Genomic DNA, 16969 nt, shown 5'->3' with positions numbered 1-16969 from the left:
TGAATACTATTTCTTTCGACCCGTTCTCAGTTTTGACATTCTATCTAGAAATATAAATAACTAGCCAAACTGTGCCCGCTTCTTCGTGCACGTTTGAATTTAATATTGTTTTTGTTGTAGCATAAGTTACCATATTACATCAGCTATCTTCCAGAGAAAGACCCGTCCAAATCGGTCTAGCCGTTCCAGAGATTAGCCGGAACAAACAGACAGACATACCGCGTATACATACATATAAACAGGTACATTTAGTAAAAAGCGGTTATTTTAATGTTACAAACAGCCACTCCAATGTTATATATATGTAGAGATGTAAGTAAATTTGTATTCGTATTGTCAAATATTATAATGTCAATGTCACGTAGGAAATAAAAGTATTAACTCGTACTTATACGAGACTACCGTCATTTGTTATGAAACTGGAACGCAATGAGAAATCATTGTTTTCAAAGCAAATAGCGTATACGTATGTACGCACGTTAAGTATTGATTGTTATCGAAGTTAGACAATGAGGTTATGTAGGCCTTTACAATTATTGGAAAGATTGGAAGAGTAGGATTCCAGTGCCGTTTATGTTTTTGAAGTTATACTTTAACGGCGCGTTATGAAAAATTTATTATGATGCGCGAGCGCAGCGTGACATATAAACACTTTGTCTTATTTTATTACGAATTTAAGCTGTGAATGTTTAAAATTGTAGATTAATTATAATATTGGTGAAAAAATAGTTAATTAAATTGATCACGATAAAAAATAATATTTTATTTTAATGAATTATTTGCATATAATTTAAGAAACTATTTTTTAGTAATTCCTTAGAAGTAGAACTTCTTGCGCTCGCACATAAGTACATCATTTTTTTTAGTTACTTTTGCAAATGACACCAATCTATCCAAAAGTTGCCCTGTGTATACATACACATACATACATTAGCAGCCTGTAAACTTCCCACTGCTGAATGATAAACGTCCATAAAACTTTGGGATTCGAACTTTTACCATCATTCACTTGGTAAATCTTAGGATTTACATGTTAGGTTAGGTTAGGTTGGAATGGTAAAAGTCCGATAAACTCGTCCCTTTATAATAAATACTTACATTTACCAACTCATGTCGGTAAATCTTAGGTTTTACTGGAAAATCTTAAGATTTACCTTAGTTCGAGCTTTTACAGTAACATATAAATATTTATAAAATAACAGTGTCGATATCAGAAGTTATCTTTTAGTTATTATTACGTCGCAATTGGGAAAGTTTCTAATGATTTATCAATAAAATGTAACAATCCATCGATTGCTTAATAATTAAGGCGATACGATCGAAATCGTTTCTATAAATAGAGTTATCGATTTTGATAAATATTAATCATGATGGATCTATTTGGGTTCCGTTATGCATGTATCAAAACCATTTATACGGAACACTGAATATATAAATTCTTACACGATTGCACAAAAGTGTCGTGTAATTTCAGTTTGCCTCGTCGGGCTTAACGCTGGCTATAAGGCTACATATGCCGAGGTTCTGGATTCAAAACCCAGATATTGTGTTTTACTTGTGTTAGCAAAGGTTCAAGGTCGAATGACCTACCATCAGTAAGTATGTATATATTCATTTACTGCCTATTATAATATGCAAATGTGATTTAATTTATAATTTCAAATTTATATGATTTTATGTTCGATTTCCGAAACGGTGATCAAAGTCAGATTAACTGATTTTATTTTAATCTTAACGGTCATTGGTCGACGAATTTGATGACGTAATCGGCAATCAATCAGCGTTCAGTGTTTAATCAGATTAATGCATCTGACATTTCTCATTATTTCAATAGTGTACCAAAATAGTAAAAAATCTGTAGAAACAGCCTGTAATTGTCCTAGCGCTGGGCTAATCGTGAGACCACCTCTTCATTTATATAACAATTAAAACGCAATTACAACTAACAATTGATTGATTATAACAATTCAAATTTCATGTCCAAATGTTATGGTTTTGTGTTATGCGCGTTAAAAAAATGTTTATTTAGAAATAAAAAAGTCATCTCACGCACACTAAAGTGACTTTCACTTGTATAAGTTTATCGGATATAAACCCTACAATATGAAAAGTAGTCAAGTACACGTTTACATTTATTTTTGGCAGTTATAACTATTAAGAGGTTTATATTTCTGTGTCCAATTTATATGGTATATAATATTCAACACTCACACACAAGACGCTCTTCTCCGCGTTAAATTAATAAAAAAAAAAAAACATTTGTATTGTTTTGGTGTTTTACTCTTAATCTCACGCACACTAAGACATATTTTAAGCACGAGCGTCACTCACTCACATTGATGCACGCCGATAATTAAACGAAATTTGGAGGGGCGCGCCTTCGTGAGTAAATCCATATAAACGAATCTGTTAATACGGCCTTTACTTCTCTTACATGATACTCGAATATCTCAAAAACTTTACCTCAATGAACTTAATTTTAATACCATGTTAAAACTTGCAACTAAGCAAGACTTGAAACGACTTGATGACTTGCGCTCTTCAGATATCGCGCTCAAGTTGCTTTGCTAATTAAGTTTTGCATCTGTATCTTGTCGTTACGAGTTAGTGTATTATCTCGCTATGTAAGTCTTAAATGGGATTTACTTATATAATTACCCAACGACGCCTTTTGAGTTCGCAGGAGTAGATTTTTTGTCTCGGACATTTCTTTAGGACTGTATGAGACATTGTATGAAACAAATCCTTCATCCATTACATAGTATAAAACAAAATCGCTTACAGCTGCCTGTCCCTATGTATTCTCAGATGTTTAAAATTACACAACGGATTTTGATGCGGTTTTTGAATAACGTTTATATGTGTAATAAATGCACAATATAGTAGAGAAACACTGATATTTTTAGAGGTTTCTGAAGTGATGTCGTAAATAAACACATATTTTGCGCTTACATTGCAAACATAGCGGTTTGTATTGTTTATTGACTGAAAAACTGTGAACGTTGTTATATTCTGTAGTATATTTAGTATCAGGATTGCGATATCACATCCGTGCGAAGCCGGGGCGAGTCGCTAGTATTTATATATATATATTTTAATTTACACAGGAAGTATTGAGAATAGACTGACAATAATAACGAATACATTTAACAAAATTCGTATTTTATTTACTAAATCTTGAGACGCAAACTATATAAAATATTTATTAATGAACAACAATGAAGAAAAAAAACAACAACAACACTTTTTAAACCAGAAATGGCGGGACTTACCTTGATATCATTTTCACTACCGACCACGAGATGAACTCGCACATACATACATGAACTCTTGATATCCACAAAGCGATCACAAATAAAGAATAATTATTAATAATGGAAAGAAGAGCAACCGCGATGTTCATTGGGCACCATGGTCATATATTTACAACAAGTCTTTAACCCAAACCAAAGATGATCAGACCCAAGATGCTGATGGTGAGAAGCGTAATTTTAAGGTGTAATTTTGAAGCTAAATTATTACATTAGTGATACAACACAATCTTAAAACAAAACTGTTCTATAAACGCTGATCAAAGTCAGATTAAGTGATTTGAATTTAATCTGAACGCCCGTTGGTCGATACCAGCCGATGACGTAACAGTCGACCAATGAGCGTTCAGTATTTATGTGACTTTCATTTTTTCAGAAACTGCCGGAAAGAGATTTGCTATCATTATCAAATCCCACATAAGAATGATATGTATCAATATTTTAATCGTGTCGATTACATCAGACTAGTTGAAATATACAACAAATTGTTTAATCGATGTTTAATTTCTGTATGTATTGATACGTAACATACGTCACGTAAAATTTCTTGTTTGTTTTTATTACAATACTATATCTTTATGTATCAAAATAACTAATAATTAGTTGATTACACTTTTTATCGAATACCTACTGACCGCCCATTTTTACCTAACTTTATATATGGCGTATCCGTGATGCATTCAAAATATTATAATTATATTAATTTTCCGCGTAATTATTAAACAGGTTTTTATTTATTTAATAATTTATTTGACGAAAAATTAAATTACTAACAATTGGGCTGAGTGTAGCATTCCTTGACAGACAACTTTTATTTTATTGTAAGGCAGGCTAGCAAATATTCCATCTGATGGTAAGAAGGATAATAAAAGGAATAAATAAATGGTAAGCAATGAGAGCCGAGATGGTTAGAACGCGTGTATCTTAACCGATGATTTCGGTTTCAAACCTATGCAGGCACCTATATATTTTCATGTGCTTAATTTGTGTTTATAATTCATCTCGTGCTCGGCGGTGAAGGAAAACATCGTGACGAAATCTGCATGTGTCTAATTTCAATGAAAATCTGCCACATGAATATTACGCCCACATTGGAGCAGCGTGGTGGAATATGCTCCGAACCTTCTCCTCAAAGGGAGAGGAGGCCTTAGCCCAACAGTAGGAAATTTACAGGCTGCTAATGTTAAAATGTAAAGCAAACCAATTTTTCACCCAAGGGCATTTGCACTAAAACAAATATACCATTTTTACACTACAATGCAACGGCCATCGTTTTACCTAAGAAGTTCTTGTGCCTGTAATTACACTGGCCCACTCACCATTCACACCATACCAGAGTTAGTTATCTATACATAAATAGTCAAAGACCGTACAGTTCAGGATCTCTTTGTGTTTGTCAACTTTTTTTGTTTGTGCGTGCCATAGTGCTAACGAGAATTGATGTTTAAACAAGACCTACGATGACGGCATCTGACACTAGAAGTCTTACGATTACTCGTCTGACGCTCGAAGTTTCAGTAGGCGCCGACCGTGAACAGCGTAGATTAATTAAACTTGACTTATGAGTAGAAATAAATATTCAAAATATGACATTTATTACACATATAAATATATAAATTTTTACCATTGGGCGAACTAGAAACAACAACAAAAACTATTTTCGACTATTAACTATATCCTAGATCAATATTACATTGATTTTGTTTGTCTTTAAAAGGATATTGTTCAGTTAATTTTTTTTTCGATATATTTTTTATTTTGTCAAATTTAAAAGAAGGTTTCGTTGCATTTATTATTTTTATTTTGATTTTGTTTTTTAAAATGCTTCTTTTGTCAATTAGATTTTTTATTTTATAACATTTTTATGTGACAAAATTAAAATCGTTTTCATTCAATTCTAATTTCTACTTAAATGACCTTACAATAATCAAAACATCAGGCCTAGGTTAGAGGCAACCACTACACCTAGTACACGCATATTTATTGGCATGGCACTCCGCCAAATCTGGCCTAATGCTGTTTGAAATAACGGGGTCGCGACTTGTATGGAAATGGCTTTCAAGATTACAAAGGTCGTTTCAAGGTTATCGTTGTTCGAATAAACTATTCAGTGGGGTGAAAGGGATAATTCTCACATTTTAGGGGTTGGTCGTCTGGTGCTTGGGACAAAAAACAGCCAATGTCCTTCCTTGGAGTTCAAACTTGCTTTATAGCATATTTCATCAGGTTTAGTTGTTTGGCCGCGAAAGAGCAACAGACAAATAGACAGACAGAGTTACTTTCACATTTATAATATTAGTATAGACGTAATGAATATATATATAAATAAAAAACGAATCTGTAGATCTGCAAACTAGTGTGTAGTGACAGTCGAATGAAATAAACGATCCGCCGAGAACTGTTATCACCACAGATAAAAAATATATATTATATCTATTCTGTTTTCTTAAAGAACCGGTTTGTTGATTTTAATGGAATTGGATTAAAGCGTTTTATTTTTCTATTTTAGGTTCAAAATTGAGTCAATTTGATCAATTACTGTTACAAACACATAATTATGTTTTGATTGGTGATAGGATTTTACAAGACCGTCTGGGGTGGTACATAAACTACCGTCATTACATTTGATATATGGAATATTCTAGAATACTAGCAAAATTCGACAAATGTCATCTTGCCTGTGTATACCTTATGACAGTTGGTGTATTGTGCTACAACGCCAGCATCATAAGCGATGAGTTACCAAAAAGTTTATACAGTGTCAAAACCTCCTTCATGAAGAAATACTTTAATGAGTCAACTTTTGTAGTGACCGGTCAAACGGTATCGAACTCTATTGACCTCAAACAGATATACCAATATATATGTTTATTATTGTGGATATAGATATAGTTCATAGTGGTCTTGTGATAGCCCGTCTAGGTTAATACCACCACTTCATCAGATATTCTACCGCTAAACAGCAATCCAATACAATATATAGTAATGTTATGTTCCGGTTCTATGACTGAGTAAGCCTTATGTTAATGAGAAAAAAAAAATGACTGTATATATGTTAACTACGTATATTACTCATTGTTTTACAAGTGTCGTAAATTTTAATGAAAATAATAAGTAAGTATGACGTAGAATAGAACTTATCTAATACCTAAAATTATAATGAATTGTTCTTTAACAGAAAATTCCACGTCAAATGTGTATATTGGATACTTTATTATATTAACAAAAGAAAATTAAATCTCCGGAACCTATGACAAATACTATACATTTTTCACTTATATAAAGACCATATAAGCCGAACAGCCCTAGTAAGTATTATAATTGTCAAATCTTTTGTCACTGACTTGACGAAGTTACAAAATCGAAAATAGAATCATACACTAAATCATTAATTAGACAAAATATATATAAATACGGAGAATTATTAAATAAAACAAAAGACAATGAATCATCAACTTTATTGGCTCAACATATTGTTTTATTTTTAATCATTTGCGTAAAACCAGTTGTGTAATTAGGCAAAATAAATATTATAATTAGGTTTCTATAACTGTCTGCAACGCTTTACGCTTACATAGTATTTACAAAACACGTAGATTGTATGAGAAATCGTCCCAAACTAGAATAATTTCTGTTTACTGGTTCATAAACAAAAAAATCGCCCTTATTTCGAAACACAAGTATTTCTTGAGAAAGCAATTATTACGAAACGATTCATTCGACCGTTAAACTTTGCGACAGCTAAGAATTTATCGTTGAATTCGTTTTATCTTAAATGATTTTCTACAATATTACTTGTAATTTCAAGGTCATCTTCTTCCGTTTAAATTATTAACTTTAATAAAACATACCGGCTTTCAAAATACTTTTTATTATTAAATAATGGAATAGTAAAATTAAAATGCCTTTTTATTATATTATATAACTAGTGGGTAGCACGCGAAACTTCTTGTTTACTCAACAGATTTCGAAACCTATGACAGGTTTTTTTTTAATTTAATTTAATTTTTAACTGACGACGTTTCTTCTTCTGTTTTTTTTTTTTATACAGCCATAGCGCCGTTCTCTACGTGGACAGTAAGTTTTTTCTTCCGCTCTCTAAAATTAATTCTTTATTAAATCAAAAAAATAATTTCAAAATTTTTAATTTTTTTCTCTACTACTGAACTATTCTAATAAAAGAGCAGATGCCTAGTTTTGTAATGCCAGACTGATCAACCTACATAAAACTTATATCAGAAGATACAGCACGTTTCGCAGTTACAATTACTTCAAATGTATAATTTTGACGTGACAATTATAAATTAATTCTTCTTAATTATTAAAAGGGCAATTTTTTCATATGGGACCCCCCACCAAAAAGCTACCTCTAACACTGTTAAGCTTACCTCCTTCCATAACAATGATCCATACATTTTTTTCAATTCTTATCGAATGAAATGAAATTAATATAAACTTAATATCATATATAATATATATTATTATATTTTCAATATTTCCAAAACAAACCAAGGTTTTGATGTTGATCGCGACCTTCTAACCGATGTTGCTTATAGTGGCCATGAGGCTAGATATGCATAGATAGAAATACTCTCTAATAACATGAGAGACAGTTAAAGGAACTGAGATCAAGGCAAGACTTACTTAGTATTTGAAGCACAACACATCAGTACCATACACTGATTAATTCTAAATTTCGAATATCTTCTAGGCCAACGAAAACTCGAAGATACGTCTGAGTTTAGACGTAAACAGAAAGAAAGTGAATACCTTAAGAAATCATCATACAATAATCTTCTACGATGTAATATTTTATAAATTAAGTCAACATATTATGTGACTTGAGGCTAACGTCTAATTTACATTTTATGAAAGAACTCATCAGCCGTGATCTCATGGTTAATTGTAACTGATTTGTTACAGTTTTACATAAATGATGATTAAACATAATATTTTTCCTACCATTAATGAACTCCGACAAAACAAGTTCTTGTTTATTAACATTGATAATTTTGTCACTGACATACATTATTAAGAAAATATGACATAGAATAGTACCCTGTGGGATCCCAACTTTTAATGATACATTAATAAAATTAATAATTATATATTCTCGAACCTTACAATTTTAATTATTGAATATCAATAATAACATTTGTGGCAACAGTTTTAACTTATATATAAGGTAATGAGGTTGGCGTGAGTGTGATGTCAGCAATAATTTCTAGACCGATTAATGTGTTTATCAATAAAGCAATTTTTCTTACTATATTTAAAATAGAATAATTGTAAAACAATAGTTATTATTACAATGATAAATCGCGATCACGACGTATGAAATGACGTGCCAATCACTTGGCACGCCAATAAGCATATTTGGCATAGTGAAATAAGTAGATGATAAATAAATATCGATATACTAATTATTCCACATAGTTTTTATGCCAATCTGACCCGCACCACAGTTTATTTTAACCTTCTATAGACTCATTTAAAGCTATTTCTGAACATTGACTAACATATTACTAGACCGAACCACGGTAGCTAGAAAATAAACCTTAAAACACAGTCCTTAGGAACGGAATACGAAAATTTCGCAAATCATCGCTGAATACAATGTAAAACATTTAAAATTGGTGATGAATATAATGATACAGAAACAATGTTATTAATAATACCGACGCATTCCTTTATGGCTGTCTGGCGTTCGAGTCCTATAATAGTAACGTTCATTTAACACGTCATGAGTCTTGTACAGGATAAGAGGAATTCTCATAGTATCGTCTTTCCAGCTCAGTTAACAGGGGAAATTGAATTGGAGGTCATGACGTTTGTATTTCGTTTTCTGTTACTAAAATTCTCGTACGAAAAGGTCAGGGCTGAAATAGGAAACAAAGATGGAAGACAAGGGGTTAATTAAGTCTTATAAAATCAATATAATCAAGAAAAGGAAAGTTTTTAATTAAGCAAATAATTTACTTGATTAACAATCTATTGTTTTATTTAAATCTAATTACAAAATTGAGCCTTTAGAATAATTAAGAGGATAATTATCGAGACCACTTAAATACTATCACAATAGGATTAATTATAAGTGAAATGACTAGAGAAATTGTTTTTTTATTACTAAATGAGTTGTCATTGTACTTGTCATTATTACCTAATACGTCAGCGACGTTATTTTAAGTATATGTTCAATTGTGATCTTTAGTTTTCCAGAAATTTACTGAGCTTTGATATAACTAATAACTTACTACATTACCAAACGGCACATGGAAGGCCGAGGCAATTTGATGAACAGCCTGCGTACGGCATATTTATCGGTGCCAAAAATGATACAAAAATGATTATGACAAAAATGTTATTAAAAATTCCGTGCAAAAAACAATAACAAAAATATACAATAGTAAGAGATAGAGGAAAAGAGAAAGAACGCTTTCTCCATACGTGACGATTACTGCTAGTTCACTCTAACGTAAGAAAAAAAAAAAGATCTATGCCTAGCAGTGGATCGTGATTGGTTGATTTTGATGATGACGATGAGAATTTATTTCTATTACAACATAGCACAAAACTATTATTTGATACAATTTTACCACATTTATTATTTAAAATAAAATACTTTATACTTATTATTTTTTATTCAGATTTTGATGCTGCATTAAAACAGCTACGTTGATAAACACAATTTGCTATAACAATTATAAACAAAATGATATAACAATGACACAGATATCACGTGTGTGGAGAAATAACAACACGTTAAAAATAAAGTGCATGTTTCTATTTATCTATCTTTGTGTGAGTGTGTGTGTGGGGGGGGGCTATGTGTGCATATGAATATAGACTAAAGTAGTGCTTCAGCTTAGCTGAGCAATCAATTCGACACCATTTTTTAAAATACTACATTCGATGAGATGATATTTTAACAATAGAACTGCTCTTGGTTCCCGAGATGAACTTGAAATAGCTTGACCGACAAACATCAAACAAACAATACGCTTATCTTAAGTTATAAATATTATAATCAAACTGTTAGATAAACATATTAAGATAGAAAGCAATTTAAATAATATTTTTATGTATTTATGACACGCAATAAAATTAAATAAACGACTGTCTGGTCAGAAGACAAAACACACGATAAGGAACTGCGTAAGAATTTAAGGTGTGTTTTAAATATTTTATGAGCGCACTGATGTTTCTGGTTATAAAGAAATGTTTTAATAATAAATTAATATTAAAGAAATGTACGTGCCTTTCAAAAAACTTTTTTTTACATAAGAATGACTTACATTAAAATTATATAAATAAGAAATATATAAGTACTGTATAAAAAATCACGCCTTAAATGGCATGTTAAGAAACATGCTAGCAGTATTTCCCCGTTGAATCTTAATGTCGATCCTCTTGGCGAAAAATTAACTTACTTTCCCGTCACACTAAGACGAGATGGTTTTAAAATCCGTATATATATATGCCGAGATGGCCCAGTGGTTAGAACGCGTGCATCTTAACCGATGATTTCCGGTTCAAACCCAGGCAGGCAACCACTGAAATTTCATGTGCTTAATTTGTGTTTATAATTCATCTCGTGCTCGGCGGTGAAGGAAAACATCGTGAGGAAATCTGCATGTAACGCACGCATTGGAGCAGCGTGGTGGAATATGCTCCAAACCTTCTCCTCAAAGGGAGAGGAGGCCCTTTTCCCAGCAGTGGGACATTTACGGGTTGCTAATGCTAATGTAAAAAAATATATATATATATGATGAAATTGGAGTGTCTGTTTGTAATATTAAAGTATTTTTTTACTAAATGGATATACCAAAAAACATTTTTTAGAATCTGTCTGCTTGTTTGCTGGACCGGATTTAAATTCAAACGCACACGCAGACGCGGGCACAGCTAGTATATATATATATATATATTCGAAAGTAATTCTGTCTGTTAGATTATATATGGTATGATCACTCGCAGGGTACATAGGCTGATGGGGGTGACGATTTGTGCGCTATCGATAAAGATTCATAAATATCACACGAGTAAGTCCGCTTGCTTTTTGGCTTATGGTATTGACGTATTCTACCCTTCCTGAGTTAATTTATTGCCTTTAACGTTATGACGTACAAACTGTATCGTTTTATCTTGAAGGCCATTTTTGATACGATATGTCGTTCCTTGTTATTGTTTATTAAACACAGACTTGAAAATGCAATAATATTTTAAAAGATTAATTTAATACTCTTTTATTGACGGATAATAAAATACTAAGCATGTCTGTACCAATATTATAAAACTGGGGTGTTTGTACGCGTGAACGGGCTAATCTTGAATTACGTGTTGAATATTTATTTACTGGTTTTATTTGATTTCATTGTGATATTTATAATGTCCACTCATCGTATATCCTACCACCAAGCAACAATATTCTTGTTGCGTTCCAGTTTGACTAAAGTCAGCCAGTGTAACTACAGGCGCAAGAGACATAACATCTTATTTCCCAATGTTGATGGTGTATTGGCGGTTTAAGGAATGGTTAAAATTTGGTACAATGGGACGTCCTAAATATTCTATAAAATAAATAAGGCGGTGAAGGTGGGTCGAATGATATTACCGACTAAATTGATACGATAAATTCTCATTTTTAACACTTGAAAATTCAGTAGATTGCACCGATTTGAAACTGTAGTCTTCGGCTAAGATGTATATTCTATCCACTGGGCCATATGGTCCAGTATTAATATAAAATGATTACATTCAGTACTACTACCGTTTCGTATACTTTACTAAGTGTAGTTATAATATTTCCTCTCGGAAGCGCGCGATGACATCCGAAATAAAGTTTCACAAATTAAGGATGTAACTTACGACACTTATACCAGAACAGTTGTTCATATTAAATTGCTTCATTACGGAGTTGCATTCATTGAATTGTTTATTAATAATGAGAATTATTTACTTTGAAAATGTGTTTGAAAAAAAAAATACCGATGTGAAACTCTAACATAATCTGCCCCCAATTCAAAGTCAAAGTCAAATCTTTATTCAATATAGAAGTGTTTCCACCGGTTCGGCATTTAGCACCTTGGACCTGAGCAGAACCGGCGAAAGAAACTCAGCGGGATATATCATTTTGCATGTACAATGATAATTATATTATAGTTATTTGAAACAGCCTGGAGGCTGAAGTTGAATTGATTATCGGATTTTCTGATTCTCTGATACCAAAATATCGATACTACATCCATCCTGAAGGAAAGTATTCGATTATATAATGAAATTCCGCAGAATACATTTGTTTATAGCTAAATTTCAAACTTATTAAAAATACATTTATATTTAACAATTACTTTTGTTTTTTAATAAGAGTTACTATTGAATTTCTTTCCGGTTCTTCGTTGTAGAATCTCTGTAGAATCAACATTTTGAACCCGTGGTAGCTTGATATTGATATTCTACATTGACGATTCAAAAGTGCTCGAAAGAGCCTACTTGAATAAAGAATACTTGTGGCTCTCCCGCGAAACTACGCGTTTATTCAAAAGATTTTTTTTTTTTTCGAATCCTACGACAGGTTATTGTTTTGATTTCATTTCATCGTAAATTGCAAGTCACTCATCTACATTTGGCGCCAAAATGGTTAAAACTTTTTTAAATGAAACCTTTAACGTCAGATAATTTAAGTTAGAATTGAAGTTTGTCGATAACAATTTACTTTAATTTTTTTCTTATACAGCCGTAGTACCGTTCTCTAACCGGCCAGTAACTTTTTTCCGCTCGCTATAATTAATTATTTGTTAAATCTTAACAATTTAGTAAATTGCGATCAAGAATCCTCATTATTTTTCTGCATATTTACAGCTGGAACTTCAAAATGAGACCATAACAGATTTTTTATGTGCTCTCCATAATCACTGGGTCAAAAGACTTGAATTCGAATTGAACTCACCATTGAAGTTGTTAAGATATTCTGTTTGATATTTTATTATATATTCCAGCAATAATATTATATACGTGTATATATGTTGTTATAAATGTATCGTTCTCTTGTTTCAGGCATGGTTGGAGCACCCGATGTTGTCAAGCCATCAGATAAGGTCGAAGCCTACTCACCGCACGTCAACGGAAACCCGATTTTTACTATCAGCGGTAATTATTCATCTATATATTTGTTCTCTATATATTTCGAAACAATCGACACAGAGTTACGATTGTGATAAAATTTTAAAGCTTAAAAGCAGAGAGTTCCTAGCGCAAGAAAACTTTTTTTCAATTTGTCTTTCAATAAGAGTTATTTTTTTAAAATTGTGATGGAACTTTGGAATTATTCTGCGTACCATGAGATGGGCTATCGAGAGTTTATGTGTACGCTTATTGTATATGTAATTAATGTATATATTTTAACTCATGAATACTAGATGGCGTTATGTCAAATCGTAAAGATTTCTACATCGCGATGGCAAGAATGGCTTTTTGTTTTATATAGCACAATGGGTAGATGCTATTAAAATTTAACGAGCGGTGACGCTGTAAAGGCTAGTAGGGCCAACAGCACTACCACAAACAGACACAAAATAAATAAAAGCTAATAAAATTAACCAATAGTTATATTCGCAAACATTAGTATCGTGCAGCATCCTTAGGATCGAATGAGCTAGTTTTTCACTTATTTTACACGTACGAAGCCGGAAAAGTGTAGCTAGTTATTTATAAATTATAAATGAAAACACGTAAAATTTACACCAGCGTTGCAGAACTATCGATAGTTTGACTATTGACACGTGACAATACGATCGATAGACTATCGATACCATCGCTAACACCTTAACTATCGATTGTCAATCGATAGTGGATTATCGATATGCAACACTAATTTACACTAGTCAGAAAGCTTTCCAGAATCTCACCTAGGATATCACCCCATTAAGCAGTCTCTTTGACTGCAATACTTTGCTTTGCGACAGTGTGTTTATTTTACACTTTATATCATGTCCTTAATTTATCTCTGTAAAATATAATTAATTATTTATAATAAGTTTTTAAAATCGACTTTAGTAAAATAATATGACACTTAATGCCGTGGATAGTTCACAAGGATCATATTAGATCAACGTATATGTCATATGGGTCATAATTGCCTGCCTATCGAAGTTATTGCGAAGGTTGTGACCGGTAATGACCTAATACCATTAAATAGAAAGCCCGTATCATAAGCCAGTATCTTCCCAAACAATGGAACTTCAAACAAATATAGGACATTTTTCTATTATTAAATACCTAATGAATTATTTATGATTGTGATAGATAATTAAAGGTAGGTAAATATTCTGACTATTAATAATTCTATTGCTTTTATTACCTGATTAATTTCCATTTTTTTTAAATATATTATTTAACTTAATAATAAAAAAAAATCATTTTCATATTTTTAATAATTATAATTTATATAAAGGAAGTGTTTATTTAATCATCATTTTAATTAAGAATTATATTTATCTCAAATCCATACATTAAAATTGATATTGTATCAATTGTTTATATAAATACATAGTTTATTTTCTTAATGTGGGTAACAAAATTAACTATATAATTATTACACAACACTACTCATTATTTACATGTGTATCGAACTAACATAACCCTAACTAATATAATTCCGTATCATTTAAAATGGAAGCCAACAGGCAAATGTATAATTTATATGCTTAAAAAAAATCCAACCATGTATTGGAAATACCCATCAGATATAACTTATCAATTAAGAATATATATTACAATCAACCAAGCGATATTCTCGTTTGAATTGATTTAGGATCCGAGCAGCTTTCTGTAATGGGTTATATAGGATTCCTACCCACTGAGGCTGCGGGATCTTGTCTAGGCCATGAGGCTCATATTCATGTAACCTTTGTTGCTCTTAAAACTATAACCCATCATAATATGAATCAACCGGATTAAGTTTTGCATTAATTTGGAACAAACATACAAACGAAACCTCCCCCTTTCCATATTTATACAATTTAACAATTATCAAACGTAATTTGATATTTATATTAAAAAGATTACATCGATTTAAGTAAAATATTTTTAAAAATTAATTAATCAATCTGTTTTATATTTATCGTATGTAATTGTTAATAGCTTTGATTCGTTATAATTATGTCTAGATAAAGATATAATTAATCGATCCCCAGATACATAGATAAAAGATAAATATATTATGTATCTCGGAAAAATCGACTTAATTGAAGAAACTTAATTGACAAATTCACTAATTGTTGAGGCGTGTCTTGGAACAGATTGTGACAAGAAGCGAACACGATCAATTCATTATTATGGATTCGAATTTGAGTGAGTTTTTTTTTATTGATTAAATTTAATAATTATTATATTATAAAAATAAATAAAATAATTTATATTCGGAATATATTAAGATATAATGTTAACAATTGCAAAAATCTCGGTCGGTACTGGTTTGTCGGTAGTTTTTGTTTTTATGTTTTTTTTTATTTTATTTTGAAACGTCTGTATTTAAAAAAAAATGGTAACAATAATTAAAGTAGATTATATTAGACATATATATAATATATTGGGTGGAACCACAAAAACGAATTATTTATTAACGATAACAGCACAAAATTACTCCATATTTTTTTTTTAGTATGGCAACTTTAATGTATAGAAATAACAAAAGTTGCCATTAAATTTCATACAAATTAAATTAAAAAAATCCTTTGATTTTTGAAGAGTTGTAGACAATAATATGGAAAAAAAAACAATAATTTACGTCGTATTTTATAAAAAATATATTATAAGGAATTTGATTTTGCGTTCCGCTTTTACTATTTCTTTTTTTACAATATTTATTGTATAAAAATCAACGAATACAATATACATATATATAATATATAATACAATATAATTTTATAAATGTTTAATCGTCTATTTATTTATTTCTCCAAAATAACTTTGAAATAACAAAGTATTATAATTCCATTCAACATTCTTATTAACTCGAGGTTTATTTTATGTTATAAAATAATTTATTTACTATAAAATATTAATTGTATGATTTATTTAAACGATTCATTAAAAAATATTTTTACGTTTTTCTGGAACGCGTAGTCGTACGCGTGTAACAATTATAACTCCGGACTTAAGTAGGTATAAATTTGAAATTTCTTATTATTTATATCAACATACATTAATAGAACTCTAGGATGTATAATTGCAATAGCCTACCACTAAAGTAATCACTTATTTCGTAGTTGGCTGATTCATAAACAACTTCATATAAAAACAAAGCAATAAAAATATATATTTTGTATTGTTGCTACATTAAAAAAAAAACATAATATTTTATTTAAACAACAACACTATCTCGTTAAAGAATCACGTTGTTTTATATTAAAATTACTATACCATTTTTTTTTTAATATAAAATTCGTAATAAAAGTAAATATTATTATTGCGTGTCAGTTGCTTTAATATAAACGTATAATTTATAATGTTTTATGTATTAGAAAATACAATAATAACTGTGAAAGTTCTGGGAAAAAGAGGTTTCATTGTCCCGTTTGCATTGTTAGACCTTTCAAAGTAGCAAATCAAATAAAATACGACTGATATTTTATCGATAAGTACCTTAGATACTCAAA

The 16969-nt window shown here is 30.8% G+C and overlaps 1 protein-coding gene across 2 annotated transcripts in view; it reads left to right on the top strand.

Annotated features, from left to right (window-relative positions):
• LOC125073694 (solute carrier family 41 member 1) overlaps window positions 1–16969 on the top strand; it is a 107921-nt gene that overhangs the window by 58959 nt on the left and 31993 nt on the right. For both annotated transcript variants that reach the window (XM_047684664.1, XM_047684663.1), the window contains exon 2: window positions 13368–13460. In XM_047684664.1, coding sequence (XP_047540620.1) covers window positions 13370–13460 — 91 coding nt within the window. In that variant the 5' untranslated portion in view covers window positions 13368–13369. The remainder of the gene's footprint in view (window positions 1–13367; window positions 13461–16969) is intronic.

The sequence above is a fragment of the Vanessa atalanta genome, chromosome 25 (assembly GCF_905147765.1).
Source record: "Vanessa atalanta chromosome 25, ilVanAtal1.2, whole genome shotgun sequence".
In the NCBI taxonomy this organism is placed as follows: Eukaryota; Metazoa; Arthropoda; class Insecta; order Lepidoptera; family Nymphalidae; genus Vanessa; species Vanessa atalanta.
Note: the sequence above shows the minus strand (reverse complement) of the source record. Positions and strands in the feature narration are given on the sequence as shown.